This window comes from Gracilinanus agilis, chromosome 1 (genome assembly GCF_016433145.1).
Source record: "Gracilinanus agilis isolate LMUSP501 chromosome 1, AgileGrace, whole genome shotgun sequence".
Taxonomy (NCBI): Eukaryota; Metazoa; Chordata; class Mammalia; order Didelphimorphia; family Didelphidae; genus Gracilinanus; species Gracilinanus agilis.
Window position 1 is genome coordinate 123,809,770 of NC_058130.1, and position 27,644 is coordinate 123,837,413.

The 27,644-nt window shown below is 32.8% G+C and overlaps 1 protein-coding gene across 1 annotated transcript in view; it reads right to left on the reverse strand.

The window, feature by feature from the left end:
- Positions 1-27,644, reverse strand: part of KDM4C (lysine demethylase 4C) — a 352,306-nt gene that overhangs the window by 171,453 nt on the left and 153,209 nt on the right. Inside the window, exon 11 of the mRNA XM_044677228.1 lies at positions 1,126-1,307. Within this exon, the coding sequence (XP_044533163.1) occupies positions 1,126-1,307 (182 nt within the window). The remainder of the gene's footprint in view (positions 1-1,125; positions 1,308-27,644) is intronic.

Here is a 27,644-nt window from a genome sequence, read left to right on the forward strand (position 1 = left end):
AGTAACATGACATTTGTTACATTCTAAAAAGGTCTACACAGAATCAATTTATCAGCATGCAAGTCTAAAAAAGAAGGTTATCTGAAATGGTCCTCATATTTTATCTACAAATATCACCATTTACCTACAAAAATCACTCTTCTTTATTCTTTTAGAAGTTGAACTCCTACAAGGCAGAGACTATGTCTGTTTAACTTATAATGCTCCAAATTGCATCACCTGAGATGTTAAATCAATGCTAAATGAATCAAGAAGTATTTACTGAGGACACAGCATATCCATAGCTTCAATTATTTGGAGATGATAAAATAATACTAAAATTAAGGGTTCAAAGTTAACACATATAATTTGAAATTTTTTAAATACTGTGTATTTTAAAATGGCTCTAAGCCCTGGGAGACTACATCCCCCAAGACTCTCTACCTCAGCTTCCTCAGACACATCCCACTTCCTTTGTGGGAGGTGTCTGAGGAAGTATAAAAGAAGAGAAGAGGCACAGGTTTTTAGGCACCTTTTTCTCCAAAGAGCCTTTTTCCTCCAGAGAGCCCTTTGCCCCCAAGAGCTTTGGTCCTAGCAAGCTGCTGGAGAGCTGGTTTTCCCTGGCTTTCCCAAACCTTTCTTTTCCTAAACCCTAAAATAAACCCAGTTAAATACCCCTGGAGTCTAGCCTGATTTTGTTCTGCTCTGAAGCCCACCTGTAAAGGGCTGAGGTTAATTAACATATCAGGGCCCAGCTTCCTTCTCTTCCTTTCACTTCCTTCTCCCATCATCCTTCTTTTACCCAAAACAATACCTATCATAAAATTATCCTATTTTAAGCTTTTCAAGTTTCACATAGATAAATTTCACCTCCATATTTCCAAATGAGAATATTACTTTTTTAAAAGCTGGGGGTAATTATATAAGAACTGATAGTTTTGTTAAATTTATTTAAAAAAATAAGAAAATACTGACATAGAAAAGGACAAAAACAGTACTTTTATCTATCAGTGTATTACATACTTGCTTCACCTTGTTTATATAATAATTAAAAGATCTCACACTATTACCAAAAGGCTTTGATTTTAAAAAAAGGGAAAAGAGACTTTAGTCATTATCTACTTGGGTTCCTAAAATCTTTCTTACCTTATAGTAGGGCATCAGGAGAGTGCAAATAGCACAGTATGGTTCCATTTTGGCAACAGCTGCATTGTACTCTTGTTCAGCCACAAAATTTGGTGCTTTGGTCTGCCAAAGGTAGACAAGAGGCTTGGCCCAGGATTCAGTTTCTTGAACTTCCTCCTCAACTGATGGAACCTCAGGCAATTCTTAAAGAAAAGAAATACCTAAAAATATTGGGTTGTTGCAAACTAGAGAAAACAAAATTATATCTTGACCTACAGAAGTAAGAAGATCTGTGAATAACATGACATAGCAATGCCATATTGATAAGTTTAATGCTTCCTGAAGTCTCTCTTTTAAATCACATACCAATAGGGTAAGAGAGAGAAATTTAGTATCTTTCTACCATTTATATATATTACTTATCATATTCATTATTCTATTATCAAAACTTTAAATCTATACTCAAGTGTTTAGTGAACTTGTTTTTACAGGAAGACTCTGGGATGCCTTTTGTCAATGTTAGCTTAGAATTAATACCAAAATGCATATATCTAGTAATCCAAAAGAAACTGTTGTTAAATTTGTAGAACAAAAAAACTATATAGACACAGTGTGATGAGAATAAAAAGCATAATATCTGTGACACTCGAAGACAGGAAAAGAAAAATTTACCAAATCAAGTCAACACACATTTAATATGTGCCTACTAGGGGTCAGAAACTGGGTAAAGTGCTAAGGATACAAATAACAGCATAAACCAGTTGTCACTATTAAAGAGCTCTGAGAAATCTAATGGAGGAGGCAACATGCAAAAAAAAAAATAAAAAAAAAAAAAAAAACCAAAAAAACAAAAAAAAAAAAAACAAAAAAAACACCATGAGCCTAAGAGAATCATACATGAGAAATGAGAGGTAATCTCCCCAAGAAGGTAGTTCCATTAAGAAGACCAAAGGCTTCTGGTGAAAGGTGGGGTTTTAGTTAATGCTTGAAAGAATCCTGATATCCAAGAGACATTGGTCAAGAAGGAGGGCATTCTATGTATAAGGACTAGTAAGTGAGATTGCCCAGGCTGAAAGGAAGAGTCATATTAGAGGAACACCAGAGGACAGAGTTCTATCCACTATACCAGTGATGGGCAAACTTTTTAAAGAGGGGGTTCGAATGAAAGGAAGTGCTCATGTCAGTCTGTTTCTAAGGCAACTCTTTTGAAGATTCATTGTACTGTATCCTACTCATTGTATTCATCATATTAGGAATTATGTCATGCAGCCAGATAGAACACTTCAGTGGGCCACATCTGGCCCATAGGCTGTAGTTGTCCATCACTGCCCTATTCCATAGAACAGATAGAAAGGTAAACAGCTATAAGGAGACTGGAAAAGTAGATGGAAGAAACACAAAGTAAAGCTCTGCTATGTGCAGAAGAGTAAGGTTCTTGAAAAAAGATTTACCAAAGGAATGGTATTTATTTTCATGAACCAGAGAGTAAGTAGAGGATCAAGATGCACAATACAGGTAAAGAACCAAGAAAAAATACTCAGCACTATTGTTTCCTGCTGTTAGGTGTTGTAAAATGCCAAGCAAAAGATTCATAAACCAATAAGAAACAGGGATGTTGTAAAATGTATGTAATGTCTTCAGCAACTAATAGAAAGATATTCTTGAAAATCCCTCTCTATTTATCATCTTTACTATTGACTAAGATGATTTAATAAATTATGAAGCAACAGTCACTTCATCAACAGAAAAAAATTTGAAGGAAGATAGAAAGAAACAAAAAGTTTCTAATGAACCCAAAGGAAAAAGAAAGTCCTTGTTTATGAATTATGAAGTAGAGAATAAGAATAAGTTTTACCTTATAATTGAAAGCTATCTTAAAAAAGTCAATTATATGAAAATGCTACCAATATGAAGGAATCCTCTACATATTAGGAACCTAAAGATTCAAAAAAGGTGTTGATTAAGTAAAAAATATTTGCAAAAATAAAATGTTTAACTCATGGTCAAACATTAAAACTTCAATGAAATATATATGATCTACTAACAAAGAAACTTTTTTGCAATTCAATTAAAATGGGGTTATAAAAGGGTAGAGTCTAAAAAGCAGTGCATTGAGAGTCTAGTGTTTCAATATAAATTTTAAAGGATATTCATAAAGAGTAATCAAAAGCACATATTTAACTTTTATGTGTATTTATTGATTTGGTTTTATATATTTAAGTTTCTGTATGTGTGTATATGTGTAGATTAAATTTTATTATCAAAGGCAACCCTAGACATGATTTAAAGCAACACCTACATTAAAAGACAAGGGCCTTACAAAATGTTTCTTGAAATTATAAAATGAGATCCGGCAAGCAGTTCTAGAATATTGATCATGTTAAGCAGAACACTCTAAAATAAGAGTAGACAGGTAGGTTGTAGACTACCTTTTTAGGTACAAGAGAAAACATAATTATGTCTTGGTTTCTTAGTTTAACAAAGTCTATATACTTCATTGCATAGGCAATAAAAAGACCAAGCTAAAGTTTTCTTAGTAGCTCTGGCATGGTCAAACCTCTGTTGTAGGAAGATTATTTTAGGAGGAGAGTGAAAAATTGATTGGAGAAGGGAAGAAACAAAATACATGGAGAGTAATAGAGGCCATTATAATAGCTAAAGAAAAGCAATAAGGATTCAAATGAAAGTATTAAGAAACACATACATAGAGATGTCATGGAAGTAGAAAAAATAACAAAAAATCAAATGGAACATGGAGAAGTAAGAGGTAAAGGTAACTACTGAGATTATGGTGACATGGTTGTATCATAACAGAAACAATTAAGTTAAGAAGACTAAGTTTTTGGAGGGGAAATTGTTAAGGTAGAGTTTTGACACACTGAATTTGAAGTTCCATTGAAACATCCAAGTTGTAATATCCAAAAGGCATCTGGAAAGGACAATAACTAAGGGAGAGCTATGACCTAGATATACAGATATAGAAATCACTCACAAAAGAGCTAAATGAAGCTTCAGGAATAGACAGATTCACTGATTTAATCCAAACCTATAAACATTTACTAAATACCTAGTATAATCAAAGTACTACAGCTAGAAGTTACATTTATGAAAGCTCAGCAGAAATATTTCCTGTAATTAAGAAGGTTGGGGTCTTTTTAGGAGAATATAAAATGTAGCGTGAGAGATACATACATGATTATTTGAGAAGAAGGGAAAAAGCCAATAGCAGGGGGCTGGGAAAATATGGAAGAAAGCTACCTGTAAGAAGAGCTACATGAGCTGAGCTTTAAGGGATTCTAAGAGACAGATGTGAAGAAGGAGCAAGTTCTAGGGACTAAGAATAGTGTGAAATTTATGCTACAAAGTAGATTGCATTGAGAGAAAAAAAGAAAGTAAGAAAGCTTCAAAAATGAACTGAACAATGCATATGACAAGTTTGGGAGTGGAGAAAGAAGAGTAGCACAGGGGATTTCCAAGAGATGTGTGTGTGTGTGTGTGTGTGTGTGTGTGTGTGTGTGTGTGTGTGTGTGTGTGTGTGACAAACAGACAGACAGAGATGTTTTCAGATAGGGAAGAAAGGAAATGTCTCTCTGAGACAGAGCTTCAATCTCTTCATTGAAATGGACAGCAGGGGGTATGGATAATGAAAACACTTTAAATATTGCTACATACCAGAAAAGGCCTACTGAGTTAAATATAATCAGCAGCATTTTGAAATTTCCTCCAGAAGGTACAGCAACTTATTAGGATATTATATAGATGATTGTTAACATTGAGTTGTACTTCACAGCCTTCTAATTCTATAATTTCATGGAACAATTTTAACCTAAAAAAAAATAGCTCTCTTGAAATTTACCATTAACTATTGACCTTAACTTTGGCCTTGTTCCTTCTCAAATCATGACTTACATCATTTTTCTGATTTTCCAATTTTATAAATCCATTGATTCAAAACATTAAGGAAACAAAATTTTCCCTGGTTAAATTTCTCCTTTGTTCTAGTATCCCATCACTCCCATCACCTTAACCTTTCTAAATCTAAATAAATACTTTTCTCTTTTCTTCCTATAGGAATGTCTTACTTCTCTCATTTGATTTCTATTCAGTCAGGCCTTCTCTCATTCATTACTTGTTTTGAACTTTGCCCAGATTTTCAATTCTCCTATCTTCAGATGTCTAAAAGGGGAAAGAAAGATGTGATTTTTCTCTTGTGGAGCATTGAACCTGCATATTTCATTATTTTCCTAATTTTTTTAGCCAAGCTTCCCCTCCCAACAACAACAACCAAAAAAAAAAAAAAAAAAAAAAAGACTATACTCTCCAAAACAATTATTTTACTACATAATACAATTAACCCAAAAAAAAGTGGAATGAAAATATACCACACTATTTTACAGTTTGTGAAGTGTTTCTTTTCTAAATATTAGTTCTAATACTACTTCTATGAAGAAGGTACACAAAGGGACAATTATTATTTTAAGTATATAATGTGTGGATACTGAATAAATGGCAATACTGTAATTCTCTAGAATTTTTTTTTCTTGGATATTATCATCCTTATATTAAAAGTTAGGTAATCACTCTGAATGCTCTCGTTCATTACAGAATTAGGAGAAAGTGAAATGAAATAAAAACCAAAAACAAACTTCATTATATCTACCAATAATCCAAGGATTTGCTTTCATCACTATAAGTATTCCTGCCATCAAATCACATTAAAACTCCTCCTTAGTGTATAAATAACATACACAAATATGCATATAGAGTATATATTCTTTCTGAATATCTATTCACAAAATATTCTTTATCCTTTCGTATAATTTTGTGATGATGAGCCACTCAGGAAATAACTAAGAAGACGGTAACTGGCTAATAGATATACAAACTATCACTGCACTAGTATTGGAACCCTTGCCAGTTGGCTAGCACCTGCAATATGTTGTTTGAGCAGCAGAGTCTATAATATCAGAGTACATTTTTGGAAGAGATTTTTTAATAATGAGGTGAGGATTGTGATTCTGAGTTCTTCTCCTTTCTAGTATTTCTCTTTGGAGAGAGGGAGGGATGGAAGGAGGAAGGAAGGAGGGATAGAGAGAACAGGAGGAAGAGAAGGAGAGAGGGAAAAAGAGAGTTAAGGAAAGAAAGGAGGAAAACAAATATTTATTAAGAAATGATGATAAGAATGGTACGAAAGTAATTTTAAATATAGAATTTCATTTGATGTTAATGTTTCTGTGAAAAAGATAATCTCATCATACAGTTGAGGAAATTGTCAGAATGAGGTTGTATCTTGCTCAGTGTCACAAATCCAGCTAGTAAGTGTTATGGCCATTACTGATCTCAGGTCTTCATGACTCAAGGTCTATCACTCTATCCATGGTACCATCTAGATAGCTTATAGCCAAAAACTTTGTTAAATACCCTTTTACAAAATCCCTCTTTCAACTTTATCAAAATTAACCACCATAATATGAAGACAGCATAGGGGTACAGAATGGTGGGGAAAAAAATCAATCAATTTGAATTTTGAAAGCAGTTTCACATGGCATGTTAACCAATAGATGGCTAAAGAAAATTCAAGTGAATACATGAAATTATTATAGTAGAATTATTTTCTTCCCATTCAAGTCATGAACCTTAAGCAAAAAATACAATTCGACACTAAAAAACGTCTTTTTTCTATCTCAATCCTTTGACTAGACTATAACCACAACATGGAGCTTGCCAGCTACAAGAGGAAAATGGAACTCGTTTGTATGCAAATAGAATTTTGTGACACTTTCCCCACTTTAAGTCAAATTCTTAATGATAAAGGCCTAGTAAAGCACTCTTCAGAAAACACTGAAATTATTCTGCAGATAAAGACATAGGAAGCAGCTACTTCAAGTTACAAGTTAAGAAAGAACATTAACTTGAAGTACTGATGGCAAGTGGTGCTCCACATGGAAAACATTCCCTTTATAAAAGCAAAGTGAGCAGCTCAGTGGCATGAGACACAGTATCAGTAACAGGTTAAAGTGGTATTCATAAAAACTTTTAGGCTTGAGTTTTCTGGCACCTATCTCTAAAAAATCTTAAGTGTTTAAAAAAACAAAACTAGCATACATGCTATGTTACTAGATGGGTTGAACAATATTATTTCTCAGAACGGGTGAACAACTGGGTAATTTAAAAAAATACAGACAATGCATTAGTATTTTCAATATTACTTATTAATGGTCACTTAAGGGATGCCACTTTTAAAAGCATGTATGTGTATACACACATACATATAATACTCCTCTGAGAAACAAATAATTAATAATAATAATAATAGTAATAGTAATAATAATAATAATAATAATAATAATAATAATAAGTGGCCTGGAATCATTGGGGGTTGGGGGAGAACAGGCGTCTTAGATTATAGACCTATTATACCATTTGGTTCCAAATATTTCTACTCTAATTATAAGTCCTTGAAAACGGGAGGTTAGAAGAAAAATCCTGAAAGTGATCGAAAGATATGTCAATAAACAAATAGTTATAAGACTTGTAGCAAATGGAGTAGAATAAATATAAGAATTAAAAGTAAAAACTTTCAGATTTAACAAAATTATGAAACAAGTTNAATTTAAAAAAATACAGACAATGCATTAGTATTTTCAATATTACTTATTAATGGTCACTTAAGGGATGCCACTTTTAAAAGCATGTATGTGTATACACACATACATATAATACTCCTCTGAGAAACAAATAATTAATAATAATAATAATAGTAATAGTAATAATAATAATAATAATAATAATAATAATAATAAGTGGCCTGGAATCATTGGGGGTTGGGGGAGAACAGGCGTCTTAGATTATAGACCTATTATACCATTTGGTTCCAAATATTTCTACTCTAATTATAAGTCCTTGAAAACGGGAGGTTAGAAGAAAAATCCTGAAAGTGATCGAAAGATATGTCAATAAACAAATAGTTATAAGACTTGTAGCAAATGGAGTAGAATAAATATAAGAATTAAAAGTAAAAACTTTCAGATTTAACAAAATTATGAAACAAGTTGATACATTTTCATTGTGGGTCTGTAATTACTGCCCCTTCCACTTTAATTCTCCCAATCATTGGAACAGCTAGCACTCATTCTCAATGAAAAATCTTGCTGCCTGTTTCTATACACGCTTTTATTCTTTCCTAATTGAGATTCCTCACAAAATGTTTCATATTTCTTTCTAAAGACCTGAGTTCACATCCAGCTTCAGACATGTATTATATGTGTTACTCTAGTCAAATCTCTTCACATCTATTGGCCTCAGTTTCAACATCTGTAACATGGGGATAATAAGTGCAGAGTTGTTGCTATTATCAATCAATCAATTAGTGATTGCATCTTAGAGTTGTGAGAATAAGATGAAATAAGATTCATAAAGTGGTTTACAAAACTTAAAATGCTATTAAAATGCTGGTTATTATTATTACTACAAAACTATCAACATTATAGATGCATCACTACCTGCTTATACAGGATTCGAAATAAAAGATACCTTGGAAATGATCTAATTCAATCTCTTTACTTTTCATCTGAGGAAACTGAAGTCCTGAGAGTAACTGACTTGCCCAAGACTAAGTAGCAGGCCTAGAATTTAAACCCAGTACTATTGTATTCTTTCCCTGTGTTTTCCCTCATAATGTGCTGTCAAAAATATTCAAAATCAGGGTTACACAAAACACATTCTATAATAATAGTTGTTTGGATTTTTTTTATATTAAGTAAGTACCTTAGGGATTCAGCATTACAATTCTCAAAACTTTCTAATTTTGAGAATAATATTTAGTCTTTCTTAAAGATCTTAATTTATAACCTCATGATTGTTAGAAACACACACATGAATTCATGCTCTAATACATAAACAGAGATTTTTTTTCAACTGAATAGACCTACAACATCTTTCTTTTTCTTTTCAAACTCTTACCTTTCGTCTGAGAATAAATACTGTGTATTGGTTCTAAGGCCGAAGAGTGGTAAGGGCAAGGCAATGGGGGTCAAGTGACTTGCCCAGGGTCACACAGCTAGGAAATGTCTGAGGCCAGATTTGAACCCAGGACCTCCCATCTCTTAGCCAGGCCTTCACTCCACTGGGCCAATTAGCTGCCCTGCTGTGACATCTTTCTATTACATCAATAACATGAATAAAACTACTGAGCTTTTAATCACCATTCCCAGTGTTAAATTATTGGTATGTAAAGGGATGGTTATTTTTCATACCTAAATCTACCTTGCAAAAGATCTCTATCCACCTAGAAAAAAATGTAAAAATATTTTTATTAAAACAAACTGAAACTTAATTTAACAATTACAATTGCCAACATAGCACACACACACCCAAAGACAAAGATTAACTGTGGCACTTTTTTTTTTGTTTGTTTGTTTTTGGTTTTGGTTTTGGTTTTTTTAACCCTTAACTTCTGTGTATTGACTTATAGGTGGAAGAGTGGTAAGGGTAGGCAATGGGGGTCAAGTGACTTGCCCAGGGTCACACAGCTGGGAAGTGTCTGAGGCCGGATTTGAACTTAGGACCTCCCGTCTCTAGGCCTGGCTCTCAATCCACTGAGCTACCCAGCTGCCCCAACTGTGGCACTTTTAATGGAATAAATAATGCATTCCATGCTGGAAAGAACAAGTCACTAAATGGAAACATTACTCTTTACTATCATATCATGTGCAATGGAGTCTTGTGGCATGACATAAACATAGAGCAGAAATGATCAGAAAATATTATCAAAGATATAAAACAATGAGAAGAACCTCTGAACATCAGAGATATTGTCAGAATCAGAGTACAGTAAGGAAAAATATGTTCATTTTTAAGACAGCAATTATAAAAGCCAATATCTTGGTAAAGAATAAATGAAGAAAAAAGCTTATTGTTTGCTTGCATAGGCCATTTGACTTGAAAAATAGACGTGATTAATTAGGATTATGGATTCTCATTTCTGATAACTCAAAAGAACTAAAAATAAATATTTGTGAAGGAAGTGATATTATTCCATAGAAATGTTCTACTATTCATCCTCAGCTTTAACAAAATGAGTATTTATAAAATTGCCCAACATAATATCCTCAATAATTATTTCATTATGTAGAAAGTTGTCAATTACCAAAAAAAGTTAACAAGGGGGGCAGCTGGGTAGCTCAGTGGAGTGAGAGTCAGGCCTAGAGACAGGAGGTCCTAGGTTCAAACCCGGCCTCAGCCACTTCCCAGCTGTGTGACCCTGGGCAAGTCACTTGACCCCCATTGCCCACCCTTACCAATCTTCCACCTATGAGACAATACACCAAAGTACAAGGGTTTAAAAAAAAAAAAGTTAACAACCCAGTTATATGCAAAAATTATTATTTCAAAAATAAAATTACTATCTCATTAGAAAAATTGCTAATATAAATTCAAAAGGCAAAATATATGCAAACAGAAAGTAAATTATGAGGTATAAAAGTAACTATTACTTTCTAAATTTTATCTTTTTTCAAAAAAATTAAGATATTTTAAAATTAAAATTTTATTAATTTGTCATGTGTATAAACTATAAAGTTACAAAATTTTTAAAAAATTAATTTTAAAATGTGCTTATAATATGTTTATCATAGTTTTGTACTGTCATTATTTCCCTAATGCTAAAGAATTGGAAGAAAAATTAAAATTAAGTCACTAACTTAGATTTCCAAAAAAAGTAGAAAAATTAATAATACTAAAGTGAAAAAACAAATTTAAAAACTATTTTAAACTACTTTAATACCATTACAAATGGGATTTAGTGAATATGAAGAATGAAGAGATTGACCTGCAAAATAAATTTGGTTTAAGTCCTTGAAGCAAATTTATTGAAACACTTAATATTTTCTCTTTCAATAAATTTTGCTTATTAAGTTCAAGTAGAATTTTCAGAAGGAAACCACTAAGGAAATTTGTAGAAGGGCCTACTTGATGGCAATACATGCTCATCTAACCTAGCAGATGTAAAAAGAAATAGACTCTCATAAAGTACAATTTTCTTCTGCCAGTAACAATGATTTTGCTGCTTGGGGTTATATTCCATTGATGTTTTTTGGCTGGATATAGTACCCCATTATCTGCTATGAAAAACAGCAGAAAAACAGAAAATCCCAGCCCAAGTTTCAAATGTCTTGGAGGAAATGAAGGGAAAAAATAAATCACTGAATTTTTCTACTTTGTTTTTCCTTTTTTTTTTCCCACTGAGCAATTTCAAAGACTGTAAGATACACTCTAAGTTTCTAAAAAATGACCTTAATTAAATCCCTTCCCAAAATGTGGTATTCTATACTATAATTTTGTTGGCTTATGGGATCATTGGGGGGGGGGGGGGCCGCAGCGGCAAATGACGTCAACTTCTACAGTATCTAATACTAATGAATTAATGAATAAATATTAATGGAAAAGCATTTTATTTGAATCTTCAATTTCCTCAAATAGGATGAGGTCAACAACAAAATGAAACATAATTGACTGGATCAATTTTTTGTGAAAGAGCAGAAAAGCTGACTTAACTGAATAAAATTGCCACCAAAACTCCAAAGTTTTTTCTGACAGCTATGTAGGGACTGTATTAAGAACAACAATTTAGTATTTTGAGATCCAAATAAAAAGGAAGGAAACAAACATTTAATAGCATAGGTGGCACAAGGCTCTGTGAAAAGTTCTAGAGAAAAAAATGAAAACAAAAAGAAATAGGCTCTACCCTCATAGGTGTGGTTGAATGTTCAAGAGTGAGAAAACCCCAGCAACTGAAGAAAATTCCATAGTATGATAATATAGTTTGGAAGATGAGGAGCCCAGGGAAAAAGTCAAAAGGGGAAAGGTTATGCCTTACTTTCAAAACCAGATTAAAAGATCCTTGAATATAGCTGCTAACATACACACACACACACACACACACACACACACATACAGTGTGTGTGTGTGTGTGTGTGTGTGTGTTTGTGTGTGTGTGTTGATTCATTCACTGTGATGAATATTCTCACACCTCTATCTGGTGCTGATAGATAGATAGATAGATAGATAGATAGATAGATAGATAGATAGATAGATAGATAGACAGACAGACAGACAGACAGATAGAGATATATCCCCATACTGATATAAACATAGTGCACTACCCATTATGGAAATTCAATGAGTATAAGTGTATTCTATGTGATAAGAACAATAACAGAGATTACTTTTATATCTCAGTAATGAAGTATATAAATTTAGCAAATGGATTTAAATACAGGGGGTCGAGCACTTGATTAAGAATAGGTTGTCACCACAACTCCATTTGTGTTCTTGGCTTTTCATCTATTCCTCATATACCATATCCCCTAAAGTTAAAGGCTGCTGGAACCAGGTCAGACAAGGTCCCATTGGACCCAAAGTAATCACTTCCATTTGTACCAATATAAGCCAATGTGGAGAAGCTCTGCTACAAAGAAGAATCACTCTCAATTTGATTTCAGGCCTCACATCTCCTGCTGCATTTAGAATATATGGTAGAAGAGTAGATTCATTCACTCTGTGATGAATATTCTCACACCTCTATCTAGTGCTGTTATGAACTACTCTTCCACCCTAAGTCACACACAAAGATGATCAGATCCTTAACCTTGCCATAAACAACAAATCCAACATCTCCATGTTCTATAATTCAAAAGTGCTCTAAACTGGCCATAATCAATTGGTTTTTCCTGTCTCCCACTACATTCTCTTACATAACTACTCCTTTCATCCATATCATGACCTCCAATCCCTTGACCCCTCAATTCTCTCACAGGTTATCTCCTCTGCATTAAGAAGTTTCTCTTTTACCTCATGCTGAACCTACACTGTTCAGCATGCAACTACATGCAACTCTACACTGTCCTGCTCTCTTGAACATGTAGATTCCTTATCATATTGCTGATTATACCCTGCCAAATCTAAGCCTGGAATCACTCTCCCAATCGCTCACCTTAGCTTTGTGATAATTAGATTAAATCTATACAGCCCATCTTTAGATTTAATCACCAAAGGAGAAAACATCTCCATTTTTGGGTGGTCTGTAACCCACGTGTGCTAGAGTAACAAATCAGAAATTACTGTCTGCCCCCTAGGCAGTCCTAAGAGAAGTATCTGTTGTAATTGGACATGCAAACTAGGAGGAAGGCACAGGAAGTGATGCATAAGTGACCCCTTTAAAAAGAGAGAGTTGAGTGAGTCAGGGCTCTTCTGGTTTGTGGAGGAATGCTGGCTGGGACCCTGAGACCTTGATGAAACTGTTCTTAAATCTTCCTTTGGAATGCCATGTGGTGAGTGTAAAGACTGAATTTTCTTGAACTTCTCTTAAGAAACTTCCCTTTTAATAGACTTTGTGAATGAAGCTTTTGCTTCATTCGCCTCTGCCGCCCCTCCCCCCAGTTTCTGGCCTTGGGTTAATTAGATCTATCTGAAATTAACCTGGTCCTCTGAGTCTCCAACTCTGGGATCAAGGTCAGACTTCTTTCAGCTGAGGGTTAATCAGATCTACCTGGATTAACTAGGGAATTGGAGCAAATTACCTATTCTATTAGATTCTTATTTCATTATTTCTTCTTCCTCTTTTCAATTGTAAATAAATTTCTATAAAAGTCAATTTTGACTTGAGGTTATTCCTTAATTGGGGATTTTTGCCCTGACAACCAATCTTTTTATATTTACCCAATCAAAACCCCTTTTACCAACTACAGCTCCCTAAATACATGCTGCTGAATGAAGATGGAGAAAACCATAAAACCCTTCATGACTGAGTCTCCTACAAATATATGTTACACAACCTCAATGAAGTCCTCTGTTAGGTAATCCAACTATGTTTCTTATCAACTCAATATCTCATTCACCACAACAGCTCTTACTAATCTTTAAATCCCCCCCAAACCTCCCATTGCTCCCCTACTTCATACTTATTCAGCTGAGATCTTTGTCTCATGTTTTAGAGAAAAAAAAATTGAATCCATGTTACAGGAACTCTTTCTTCTTCCCTTTTCTTCATCTGTCACTCAGTTCTGCAACTTACTCCTTCTTCACATGATCTCTCACAAGTGAAATTGTTTATTCCTTAACAAGGTCAATCCTTTTACTTATTCAAATGGCTCTATTCCATCCAACTCCTCCTCCTCCTCTTCGTCTGTTGTCCTACATTCTCAATTATTTTCTATCTCTCCCTGTCTACTTATTTCTTACTTCCTATAAACATGCCAATGTCTCCCTAATCCTGAAAAACCTCTCACTATATCATTTCATCTGTACTATCATCCTAAATCTCTTCTGTGCTTGGGAGCTAAACATTTTGAAAAACTGGATAGAATAAGTGACTCCAATTTTTCTCCTCTAACTTTCCTCTCAAACCTTAAAAATCTAGCTTACAACCATATTATTCCACTGAAAGTACTCTCTTCAAAGTTATCAAAGAACTTTTAGTTGCCAAATTCAAAGCCTTTTTCTCAATACTAATTTTTGTCACTGGTAATTATTCTCCTTGATGCTCTCTACTTTCTTAGGTTTCAGAACAATATCCTCTCCTATCCATCTTACTATTATCTTACCATTCCTTCCCTCTGGATCCTGATCACCATCTAAATTTAGGTATCCCTCAGGATTCTGTCCTGGGTCCTTCTTCTCTTCTCCCTCCACACTACCTTCATGAGATAATTTCATCAGCTTTCAAGCATTTAATTACTATGCTGATGATTCTCAAATCTTTCTATTCTGACCCTAATATCTTGGTAGACCTCAAATCTCCTTTCTCCAACTACCTTTCAGGCATCTCAAATTAGATGTATACTACATATCTTAAACTCGGTATGTTGAAAATAGAATTTATTCTTTCCTCTTAAACCAAGCACTCTTCTCTTCTACCTTCCCTTTTACTATAAAGGCATCTTCTCATTCCATCTAAATTCACAACTGAGGAATTATCTTGGATTAATTATTCTCACCCAACATATCCAAAAAGTTGCCAAGTCCTCTCTCTTTCATCTTTCAAAATCCCCCACATATTCCACCCTTTCTTATCTGACACTGCCACCCCTGTAAAATAGGCCCACATAATCTAATGCCTGGATTACTGCATTTTGGTGGTTCTGCTAGCCTCAAGTGTCTCTCCATTTGAATGTATTCTGCATTCAGCAAATAAAGGGATTTTTGTAAACTCTTAAGTCTGGTCAAGTAACAAGTCCTCTATTCAATAAACTCAAAAGGCTCCCTATTGCCTCCAGAAATGAATACTAAGGAGGATATAAGTGAAGGAAAGTGGGGTCTGAGATTGTGGAGATAGGAATTTCGCATTTTTCTCAAAAGAGATGGAAAACTCTCTTTTACTTTCTTAAAACTCAAAATTATAAAGGATCACTATAATACAGTCAGTATGAAAAAGTGGCATAATCTAATGGAAAAAAATCCCTTGTTTTACATTATTACACAGGTAAAATCCTTATCAGATTGCTTGCCATCTCAGGGAGGAGAGGGAAGGAGAAAGGGTAACAATTTGGCTGAAATAAAAAACAAATACATCAACCAACCAAAGTTTAAAAACCTGTTTTTTCATGTAATTATGGAAAAAATAATTTTTTAAAATAGTATATCATTATTGTTTTAATCCCTAAATAGGAGTTAAAACAACCTTGGTTCTAGCCCTACTGAATGACATCCTAAAGAATTTAGATGCAAAACTACCACATGGGCAATAAAAAAGGAGACAAACACAATTTTCACTAGTTTTACAACAATCTATTTTCATCATCAGTAATGCAAAAAAAGTACCACATTTTGATCCTAATACTTTAGTCCCCCATAAGTTCTAAGACGAGGCCTTCATGGGGCAGCTCGGTAGCCAAATAAATAGAGAACCAGGCCTGGAGACTGGAGATCCTGAGTTAATTTCTGGCCTCAGCCTAAGACACTTTCTGGTTGTATGACCCCAGGCATATCACTTAACCCCAACTACCTTGGCCTTACTGCTCTTCTGCCTTGGAACTGATACCTATTATTAATTATAAGACAAAAGGTAATGTTATTTTAAAAATAAGGCAAAAGGGGGAAGCTGCATGGCTCAGTGGGTCAGAACCAAGACAGGAGATCCTGGGTTCAATTCTGACCTCCGACAATTCCTAGCTGTGTGACACTGGGCAAATCACTTGACCCCCATTGCCTAGCCCTTACCACTCTTCTGCCTTAGAACCTAGTATTGATTCTAAGAAATTTGGGTAAAGGTTTAAAAAAAAAAAAAGGTAAATTCAGAAATTGTCACCAAGAGGCCAAGTAGACAGACAATGAAGAAATTAATCACTTTTCACACTACTATTCAAGATTGGTTAAGACACATAAAAAATGAGAATTGATGTAGGCTCCATTACCCAAAAAAAGGGAATTGAAATATGTTGTCAATCACCAAGCATAAATAAGCTTCCTATCATTATAAGTATGATGCATACAAAGTATTGAGGGATAATCAAAGAAAATTAGACATGGAAATAAAGAAGCTGCAATTTATAATTTCTTACAGACAGTAACATCTCTTTGATAATGTGACTTACTCACAGGTGCAGAGAAAAAAATGCCTCTATGTATTTCCTAATTAAAAAGGAATAAAAGAATTCACTGATAAAAAAACAAAGTAGGGGATCCAATGTTCCTGCTATTATAATGTATCATAGATTTGGAGCTGAAGGGACATTAGAGAACATCACATGCATATGCTGAAATTGTAAGCTACTCTTAAGGCCAAAAATAATCATTTTATAAACACAACTGTTTCTCTGGTAATGCTATTTGATTGTAACCTCAGGGCAATGTAAAGTTACAGGTGTGTACAGGTAGTGTTCAACACATTTCCAATAATGGTCTTCACACAAGTAGCATAAAGAACATTGTGAAGACGCGACATCACAAAACAAGGTGGGATGGTTAAATGTGGGGAATGAGGAATAAAACATGGGTCAAGAGCCACATTGGTAGACATGATACGTAAAAATAGAACTAAAAGACCTTCAACTAATGGAATGAATGCATTTTTAAAGAATTATATCAAAATAAGAACAACGACAACACAAGATTAAAAGGCATGGATAGGAAGTGATTTTTAGCAATAAATATCAGTCAGACCATAGACGCAAGTACAAAAGTATTAGCCTTACTCAAACTGACATATATCATATCTGTTTTAAGTGTAAGATAAACACATGAAGCTATTATTGCATCATATTATGAAACAAAAATGAATTTAAAGTTAAAATTAAAATCCCAAAATAAAACTAAAAAGAATAAAAGGTGTACTAAAGTATGGAGGTAATGGATACTAATCAAAAGCAAACCCTACTATTATAGGAGGAAAAAAAACTGAAAATTAAATTCCTGCAGGACAACTTAATAGCTGAGTAGCCTGGAGACAGGCTGCTCTGGGTTCAAAACTAGCCTCATACACCATCCTACTCATGTAATCTTGAACAAGTCACTTAATCCTCATTACCTAGGCATTACCTATCTACTGCCATAGAACTAATACATAGTATTCATTCAAAATTATGTGGTAAGAGTTTTTTGCCTTAGAATTTTTTGAAAAAAATTTTTAATCTGTGTATGAAAATGCTATCACCTATGTATTGTTATTAATCAAATAGTCAACGAGGATTGATTAAGTGTTTAAGTGCCAGTCACTGTGCTGGGTATTAAAAAAGTAAAGGCCAAACAGAGTAAATGCTGAAGAAACTTACATAAAACATATTCAGCACACACAAAGAGCAAACAGAAGATGATACTTGAACAAATCTAGAAGGGAGCCAAGAATTAGAAGACCACAAAAAGAAAGGGAAAAAAAAAAGGAAAGAAAAAACTGTAGAGGTCAGAGTAAGCTAGCTTAAAAAAATACTAGAGAGAAGATTAAGTGTCATATTTGAAAAGGAAATATGGAAAAGAATAATATTTAAGAGGAATAGGCTGGCAGAATGGGGACAGACTAGAAAAGATTTTAAATACAAGAAAGAGAAATTAATATTTCATCTCCAAGGTAATAAGGAGCCAATGGGCTTTATTTAATAGACAAATGACACATTACAGATATTTGTGACAGAGAGACCTAATACAAGCCTACTGCAATAGTCTAAGCAGGGAATGCATTCATGTATAAATATTAACAAATAGGAAGAGATACAGATCAGAGATATGTAACAATATAAATTATAAGATTTGGAAGTTTGATTGGATATGTGATGGGAGTGAAGACTCAAAAAAGACATAGAGGTTATTAACCTTGGTGAGTCAAAGGACAGTGTCAACAAATCAACAGTAATAAGAAGGATGGGTTCATGGAAAGAAAATGAGATCTACCTTGGACAGGTTGAACTTGAAATTCCTAAAACATATGTAATACAAAATGTCCTAGAAACATTTGGGACTAGAGCTCAAGAATGAGAATAGGACTAGAGATGAGATAGGCTGTTGTTTTTGGTTCAATTGTTTTAGTTACGTCTGACTCCCTATTTTGGGTTTTCTTGACAATGAAACTGGAATGGTTTGTCAATTCCTTTTCCAAATCATTTTACAGATGATGAAAGTGAAGCCAACAAGGTCGTTTATTTGCCAAAGGTCACCCAACTAATAAATATCTGAGGTCAGGTTTGAACTTGGGTCTTTTTGACTGCAGAACTGCCATTCTATACACTGCACCACCTAACTGCCCAGATACATACAGACATAAAAGATATGTATATTTCATACTTATGAACAAAAATGACATTTAAACTCAGATAAATTGATGAAGTCAATTAGTGATAAAGCACAGAGAATAAAAAAGAAGAGGACAGCACAGCAACCATTAAAAAATATGACATTGCAGACCCAGGGATGGAAGGTCCTAGGTATATAAATCTGGCCTCAGACACTTCCTAGATATATAAACCTGGGCAATACATTTTCACCATTTCCTAGCTCTTACTGCTCTTCTGCCTTAAAAAGAACACAGTGTGTGACCCTGGGCAAGTCACTTGACCCCCATTGCCTACCCTTACCACTCTTCCACCTATGAGTCAATGGACAGAAGTTAAGGGTTTAAAATAAAAATAAAAATAAAAATAAAACAACACACAGTATTGATTCTAAGACAGAAGGGTTTTTAAAAAAATGACACTGGTCACAGTATAGGAAAGGAGAACAAAATATTGAAAAAAGGATTTAGATTTTCTAGTCTTGAAACTATCTATTAACATATTTTAATGTTCATTCAAATACATTGTTCCCAGAAAGCAGGGGAAGGGGGAATGTTACTTGAAATAGGGTACAATGTGAGATAATTTATATCACAGCTACACAGTTACTTACAGATATATGACTATCTTGTAATACAAAAAGAAATAGATATAGTAAATAAATCAGAGGTTCTTAATCTCATGTGACAAACAACTTTGGGATTCTAGTTCAAAAATACCTTTTCTTAGAATGTCTTAAATTCAAAAAATATAATAAAGTAAGAAAGGAAATCAATATTTATAAGTATATTTATAAAAAAAATTTTAAGTTCAAAGACTCCAAATTAAGAATTTTTGAGCTAGTCAACCTGTAAAGAAGTAAGTTCATATGAGAACAGCCCTATGAATACATACAAATATTATATTTCCTGGTTGCTCAACAAGAATCCAACATAAAATATACTAATGCTATAGGAAATAGAAGACATTAATAATAATAGTAATAATTTTTCCATTACTATTTTGGTTACTGTAACAATGATGCAATATAATAACTATAAATATTAATATACTCATCTTAAACATAAGGAAATTAGGGCTAAGATAGGTTTATTGACTTGCCCAGTGTCACAGATCATAAGGCCTGAGGAGGAATTTGAACCCAGGTATCCTTGATTAAAAGCTCAACACATAATGCAGGTTTTTAAAGAAAGATAGCATTTCCATTAGGAAATTATCTAAAAGACTATGGCAGTAATATGCTAAATATAAATTAGGGGCATGTCCAAAAGTTAAACTGATTAGAGATGACAAAGTAAGTTTTTCAAAACAACTTTGTAATCAACATTTCTGTAACAAAAAGTCAGCATCAAATAAAATGAAAGCACAGACCACATTTCAACATGGAAATAATGTTAGAAGCAATTTAATTTCAAGCAAATTGACAAATGAAAGCAGGACCTCTAAACAGCTCCTATATTTGGCATTAACCTGGAAATGATCAAGAAGGACAGACAAAAGGAATGTATTAAAATGCAAGGAAATAAGCAATAAAAGTATTATAAAATCAATACTGACTAACCAGCAACAATGGTAATAAGAGATAAGTCTTACAGACTGAGTACACTGAACAAATGTGCTGTTTTACAAAGGTTTTCAACATCAACAGTTGTCCCTAGTACAAAAATTACTTGACTTCTTGGAGGACGAATAAAAAGAATGATCATGACTATTTTATAATTATTATTATTATAGCTAAGATTTCTTTATGGCTTACTATGTACCAAGCACTATGTAAAAAGAATGACTATGATGATTGATGATTATATAGCTAAGACTTCTCTAGTGCTTACAATGTGCCAAACACTTTACTTTATTTCATTATATCCTTACAGCAACAATATGAATTAGATGCTTTTATTATTCCCAATTTACAGATGAGAAAACAGAAGCTCAGTGACTTGCCTAGGGTTACATAGTAAGTGAAGGCATTAGAACACATGCTCTATGATCTATCCATCACCCCAACTAGCTCTCCCAAAAGAGCCTGGCCTAATGACTTGTCATTCTACTTAACTATGAGAACACAAGCAATTCAGTAATCCTCATGAAGTTTTTATTTCCTCACTTGAAACAGGAATATTAATCCCTAATCTGACAACTTCACAATCAATAAATCAGTAATACTTATTAATTAACTGCCCATGCTTCAGATACTTTGTAAACTACTGGGAATAAAGAGAAAAGCAAAAACGTTGAGGGCTCTACTCTCAAAGACCTCATGTCTAGAAGGAAACAAATTGCAAACAATTAGGTACACAAAATATAGTTATATATATATAGACAAAGATAAATATATAAAAACATAGATATACAAACACATTGAAAATCTCTGAGGGAAAGGTAGGGAAAAGTAGGAAGGGGAGGATAAAAAACAAGTATAAGTCTCTTATAGAAAATGTGGTTTGGGCAGAGTCTTGAAGTCAGGAATTCAGTAATTAGAGGAAAAATAGGGTCTTCAGACATGAGATACAACCAGTAAAAAAAATGGAGTCTTATGTGAGCATTAGGAAAGCCAGTGTTGATAAATCACATTGCAAATGAAAAATACAAAAAATAAGAATATTCTAGAAAGGTAAGAAGGAACTTGGCTATGAAGGGCTTAAAAAGCCAAAAAACAGAATTTATATTTGATCCCAGAATTAATCATAGGAAGCTGCCACGAATTCTTGACATGAGCAGATTTTGGCCTTGAGACAATTACTTAGACCTGGATAGAGAAGTCAGTGTTTAATAATTCTGACAAAAGAGCACTATAACAACATAAACCAACAGAAATCAACACCATTCAACACTAACAAAAGTGAGGGGGAAATAATGGAGGTATTCAAAATAACTACGAAATAATAAGAAGAATTTATATAGAACATTAAAGTTTGCAAAGCTCATTAACGAATATTGTTTTTGATCCTCACCACAACTCTGAGAGGTAGATGTTTATATGCAGGTCAGGAAACTGAGTTTGACAAAAGTAAAATGACTTACCCAAGGGCACATAGCTATCAAGTGCCAAAAGGTAGATCTGAACTTGCCATTCTGACTTCAGATAGGATTTGGTTTATGTAATTCTTCTTTACCTAATCTGCTCCTCTAATCAGGTTTTCTATTCATCAATCAGTTGCAAATAGTTTTAATGATTATTTTTATAATGTAATTTGAAGGCTATCAATTCTTACCTGCTTCATTGCAACTTTTCCCCCAACATTAATTACATCTGGTTTCTTAATCTTGAACTATTTTGTTGGTATTTAAAACTCTTGAGAACAGAAAAAAAAAAAATAAAAAACAAAAAAACCAGGATAAAATACCTGTCACAACAAATATTAGAGGGAAGAATTTTTAATCCCCACAAAGATTAAACATGAATTTACTAGACCAGTGATGGGCAAACTACAGCCCATGGGCCAGATGCAGGGAGCCCCCTGAAATGTTCTATCCGGCCCCATGACATTATTCCTAATCTAACTAATACAAAGAGTAGGATACAATACAACAAAACGAAAGAGTTGCCTTAGAAACAGACTGACAAATGAGCATTTCCTTTCATTTGGCCTCCTCTTTAAAGAATCTGCCTATCACTGTACTAGATTATTGATTTTTTTTAAAGATTTGTAAATTATACAGTTGATTCGTGTGTGTGTGTGTGTGTGTGTGTGTGTGTGTGTGTGTGTGTGTACAAATCAACAAAACTAACACAATAAATATGATGAAAAGATAAAAACTGGGATAAAAGATCTTTCCATCAAATACCTCTGAAAAAGGTATGGATATCCTAAATTTACACATATGTATAAATGTGAGGTATTTGTTCATCAATGATCAACCTAGGAAAATTTTTAGAATCCATACCCAAAAAGAATAATATCAAACAATAAAATCCTATGTTTACATTTTGAGATCACTAAGAGAAATGCAAATCAAAACAATTCTAAGATTTTATACTACTTTAATAAATGGTAATAATGACAAAAGATGAAGACAGTTAATATGAGAGATGCTAGACAAACATGTTGACAAAACTATTCATGCAATGGTGAACTGATTTAAGAATTCTCAAAAATAATTTGTAATTATGTTATAGAAACTACTAAAATAGTTCTAACTTTGGACTCATAAATCATTCTGCAAGGCATTTATGTCAAGAAGAACAATGATCACATAAAAAGATCCAATACACCAAAATATGCATTGAACTAATTTTTTGTAGTAGGCAAGTACTAGAAATACAGAATGATGCACAATGATTGAGGAAAAGCCAAATAAATTATGTAAATAAATGTAATAGAATATTATTGTTATAAGAAATAATGAATATGAAGAAGAGAAGCACAAAAAAATTTAAATGTACTGATTTCCTAAGGAAAATAAGCAGAATCATGACCATAATAATGAGAATGAATAACACGGGGAAAAGGATCAAAACTAAAAGTTCTAAAATAATAATGAACAAGCTTTGTCCAAAAAAAATATGTATCTAAATACAAGGTCCTTCTTCATAGACAAAAGTTAACAATGGATGAGGAACACAGAATAATTGTGTTAGCTCTGATGCACTGCTTTTTTTCATTCTCTTTTTTATTCTGTGTTAAAAGTGATGACTTGCTTCATATGGAATAAGAAAAGAGATATAATAGGAAATAATTTTATTTTTTTAATTATCAATTTATTTTCACTACAGGACAAGACTAGTCCAAAATAAGGTATAAAGATGCTCAGAATTTATACAAATAGTGGTAAAATTACTATATACAAGAAAAAAAGGCAAAAACTAGAGAAATATGTTGTTTCTAGTTATTACTCTGAACCAATGAAATGAAATATGATAGCACGGAAATAGATTTTTGTATACTTCTATTGCAATTAAAGGAAGAATGTAGGTGGCTCAAATCTAGCCTCTGATCCTTACAAGTTATGTAAGTCAGACACTTTCATCACTTCACATCAGACACAGTTTTACTGGAGAAGGAAACATCAAAAAACTCCAGTATTTCTTTCAAAAAAATTCCATGGACACTATGGTCCACAAGGTCATGAAGTGTCAGACACAAATGAATGACTCAACAACAACCAAAGTATCAAAAGAACTATGACCTCTATACAGCAATAGTCTTAGAGGTCAAGAAGACTTCAAACGTGAGTATGAAAGTGGTATCAAGAATTTCATAGGTCTATAAATCTGGGTAAGTTACTTAATCTGTATTTTCCTCAATGTCTTAAAATTATAAAGTGGAAATGATCATAAAAATAGCACCTATATCCAAGAGTTGTTGCCAGAAATAAATGAGATATTATTTATAAAGCATTTAGGACTATGTCTGGAAAAGTAAATCAACAAATTAACCTTCTCCATAAAAACATCAAAATAGAAATTCATTGAAATTTAGATGAGATCAATGGAATTCAAAGCAAAAAATAAATTAATGAATTAATAAACCTATGTGCTTTAAGGAGAAGGGGGAAGTGAATAAACAAAAGCATAATCAAACAATAGCAAACAAATTTTTTTAAATCATACACCAGAATAACTGTATTAAAAACTAAATAAATTCACAACAAATGAATAATAAGAAAATCAGTTGGACTGCATTCCCAAATTAACATGCCAATAAAATGTGAAAATTTCACTGAAATAGATTAATATTTTTAAATGCAATACTATTGATACCAAACATTATCAATTATATTATTATTGTTATTAAAAATAGAAAAACACTAAAATCTATGTCAAGGAATAAAAGTAGTATGAAATATCAAGGAAAATAATCAAAAAAGCAGAAATAAAAAGTCAAAACATTATAATACTGTAAACAATTAATTGTCAAATATTTGGTTCTTTTTTAAAAAAATGAAAAGTAGAATAGAAAAATGGAATTAAAGATATCTAGAAACACCTGAAAATTTTAGAGAAATCCAAGAAAACAAACACGTGGGAGTGGGGGACAAGATCGAGACTTCAACAAGAATACAATATGACAGAAAATTACTTAGATTGGAATCTCACATCACATATTATGACAAGCTATAAATGGCCACATAAACCAAATTTAAGAAAATACATTATAATAGAAATAAGAACCTTTCATTATTCAACTAAGGGAAAAGGAGATAAAAGACAAAATAGATATTTTGGATTTTAAAACATAAAAAAACTTTTGTATGAATCAAATCAGCATAGCTGAAATAAAAATTTAGGGATAAGGTAAGGGACATTTTTTGTATCAAATGTCTCAGATAAAAATGTAATATCCAAAGTTATTTTAAGGATCTTGGACAAATACATAACATTGAGAAAAATTCCCTGAACTTTTAGTGTTCAAATTAAATATTTTTGGAGAGTTAAATTGTCAAGAATAATGTAAAAAGATGCTTAAAAGGTAGGAAGGCAATAAATAATTAACTAAGCATCTACTACTTCCCAGAAACTGGGTTTATTGAGTTTTAAATATCCCATTTAAGCTTCACAACAACCCTTTGAGTTACCTGATATATCATTCTCATTTCAGGTAAAAGAAAATGAGGTAAGCATCACACGATAAGTGTTTGCCCAAGGTCAGAAAGTTATCAAGTATCTAGGGCTGGAGTTTAACTCAGATTTTACTGACTCAGCATCCTATCAATTGCACCACTTAGCTACCTCAATTTCGAAATGTTAAAAATGTAAATTACATTATCTTTGATAGTACCTCAAACCTGAAATTAATGTGATAACCCCTGATCAGTGAATGGTTAAAATAAATGGAATATGTGAACATATCACAAAACTATTGTCCCAGAAAAAAAATTAGGAATGTGAAGAATTTTGAGAAACCTGGAGACTCCTGCATAAAAAAAAGTAGAGATAAATAGGAAGAACTACAAAATATACATAATGACAAAAGAAATGTAATCAAAAAACAACCATTAAAGGCAATCAATCCTGGCACAAAAGAACAAGTAATGAACTCATTTCTCCAAAATCAGTAGATCAATAGGGAACTACCAAAGCAGAATGTTAGCCATGCTTAAAGACATTTTAATTTTGTTCAATTTGACATGATTGCTTTTCTTCATGACTTGGGAGAATTCTTTGGGGGAAGGGAGTACATTGATTTTTTTTAAAAGCAGGTATAAAATATAAAATTCATTTTAAAAATCTTTTGAAAATGAAATTTTATGCATCTATTATATGAGAGAATATATTTTAGAAATGTGTCCTTACACAGAAGTAGGTCTAAGACCATGATTTAGAGGGCTCTGGAAATTAAGGTCCCTTCTCCCTTTAGCCAACATTCATCAGTTTACTTTGTCAAAATACCTGAATTCTACTAGACAGACAATATAATCATTTGGGTTACCAAGTTGAGAAAGAAATTGGCTTTCAGTCATTTACAATGCAATGTGAATGAGTGTCACTACTTTCAAGCTAACAAGAAGCTTCAATCAACTTACACTGAGGTAAATGAAAATTTGCATTAAAGGAAAGGCTATTCATAATTCATGAAGACCTCCTCCATGATAAGGTCACCAAGGGTGAGTACCCAGATTATCGGTACAAAATTTTAATAGGTATAGAAAAACTTATACATATTGTTGGCAAGTGAAAATTATAAAAATGTAAGTAATAACTTTTTTGAAAAATAGAATTAAAATATATGAATAATCAATGACAGTGGTGGCTGACTCATGTAACAGCAAAAAGGCTGAAAAAAAAGTCAGCTATCATATCAAAATAATAATTCTTATAGCAATCATTCTGCCTTCAGCTGAATACAATATGTTGATTCCGAAGGTTTTGAAAAGAATGTCCCTAATTAAGTACAGTTAGTTTAACAGAATGTAAAATCAAATGAAGCAAGGTTATTTTTTGAAAATAAAGGTTGACATTTATACAATGATATGGGCTTACAAAATGTTTTGTATACACTACTTCATTTGAATCTCACGAAGATTGTGAGACAAGTCCTACCATATATCATCATTTTTAAAGAAAAAGAAACTGAGGCTCAGAGATAAAAATAAGTTCCCTAAAAATACTCAAGCAGGACTAGATCCTATTTATAATAATAAATATGAAGTAGAATTGTAAACTTTGTAATATTCCAAGTACATGCATAATTCAATCAGTTTCATCCATAATGCCCTACACAATAACTAAATGTTTAGGGTTCTATGGATATATTTTCAAGTTTACTTTTGAATTACTATAGTAAAAACTAGGCAAATTCCACTGGAGTATCTAAAGAAGAGAATCACGCAAAACTAACAGCTACATTTTATAATATGTATAATGCTGAAATACCTAATCTATTCAAGCTTGTAAGTAGTGTCCAATGCTTTATGTCCAAATAATGCAGGAAATTATGATCTGCAAACAATCAATAAACATTTCTAAGCAAATATATTTAGTAGTTCTGCTGAATTTGCTTTTTTATTGCCTATATGGGCAGAAACATAATTATTTATATGAAACTATATTATTATAAGTTAAAAAGAATGCATTGAACAAAAAAGAGATCATTATGTAAAAATATTAACATTAGGAGCATGCCATTAATATATACATAGTCCTTTTGTTTCCCTAAAATTTGCAAAAAAGTTTTTTCTGAAAAGGGAAAAGGCTTGTTGGTAGGAGATATTCCTGTCCTTCACTATTTTGCTTTCATATTAAATTCCAATGTAAACAAAGAAAGGGGGGTGTTTTGGGGGAAAGAAGGCTCCTCTTCTCATGCTTTTTCAGGAAATCTTAGAATGTTAAAGCTGGAAAGG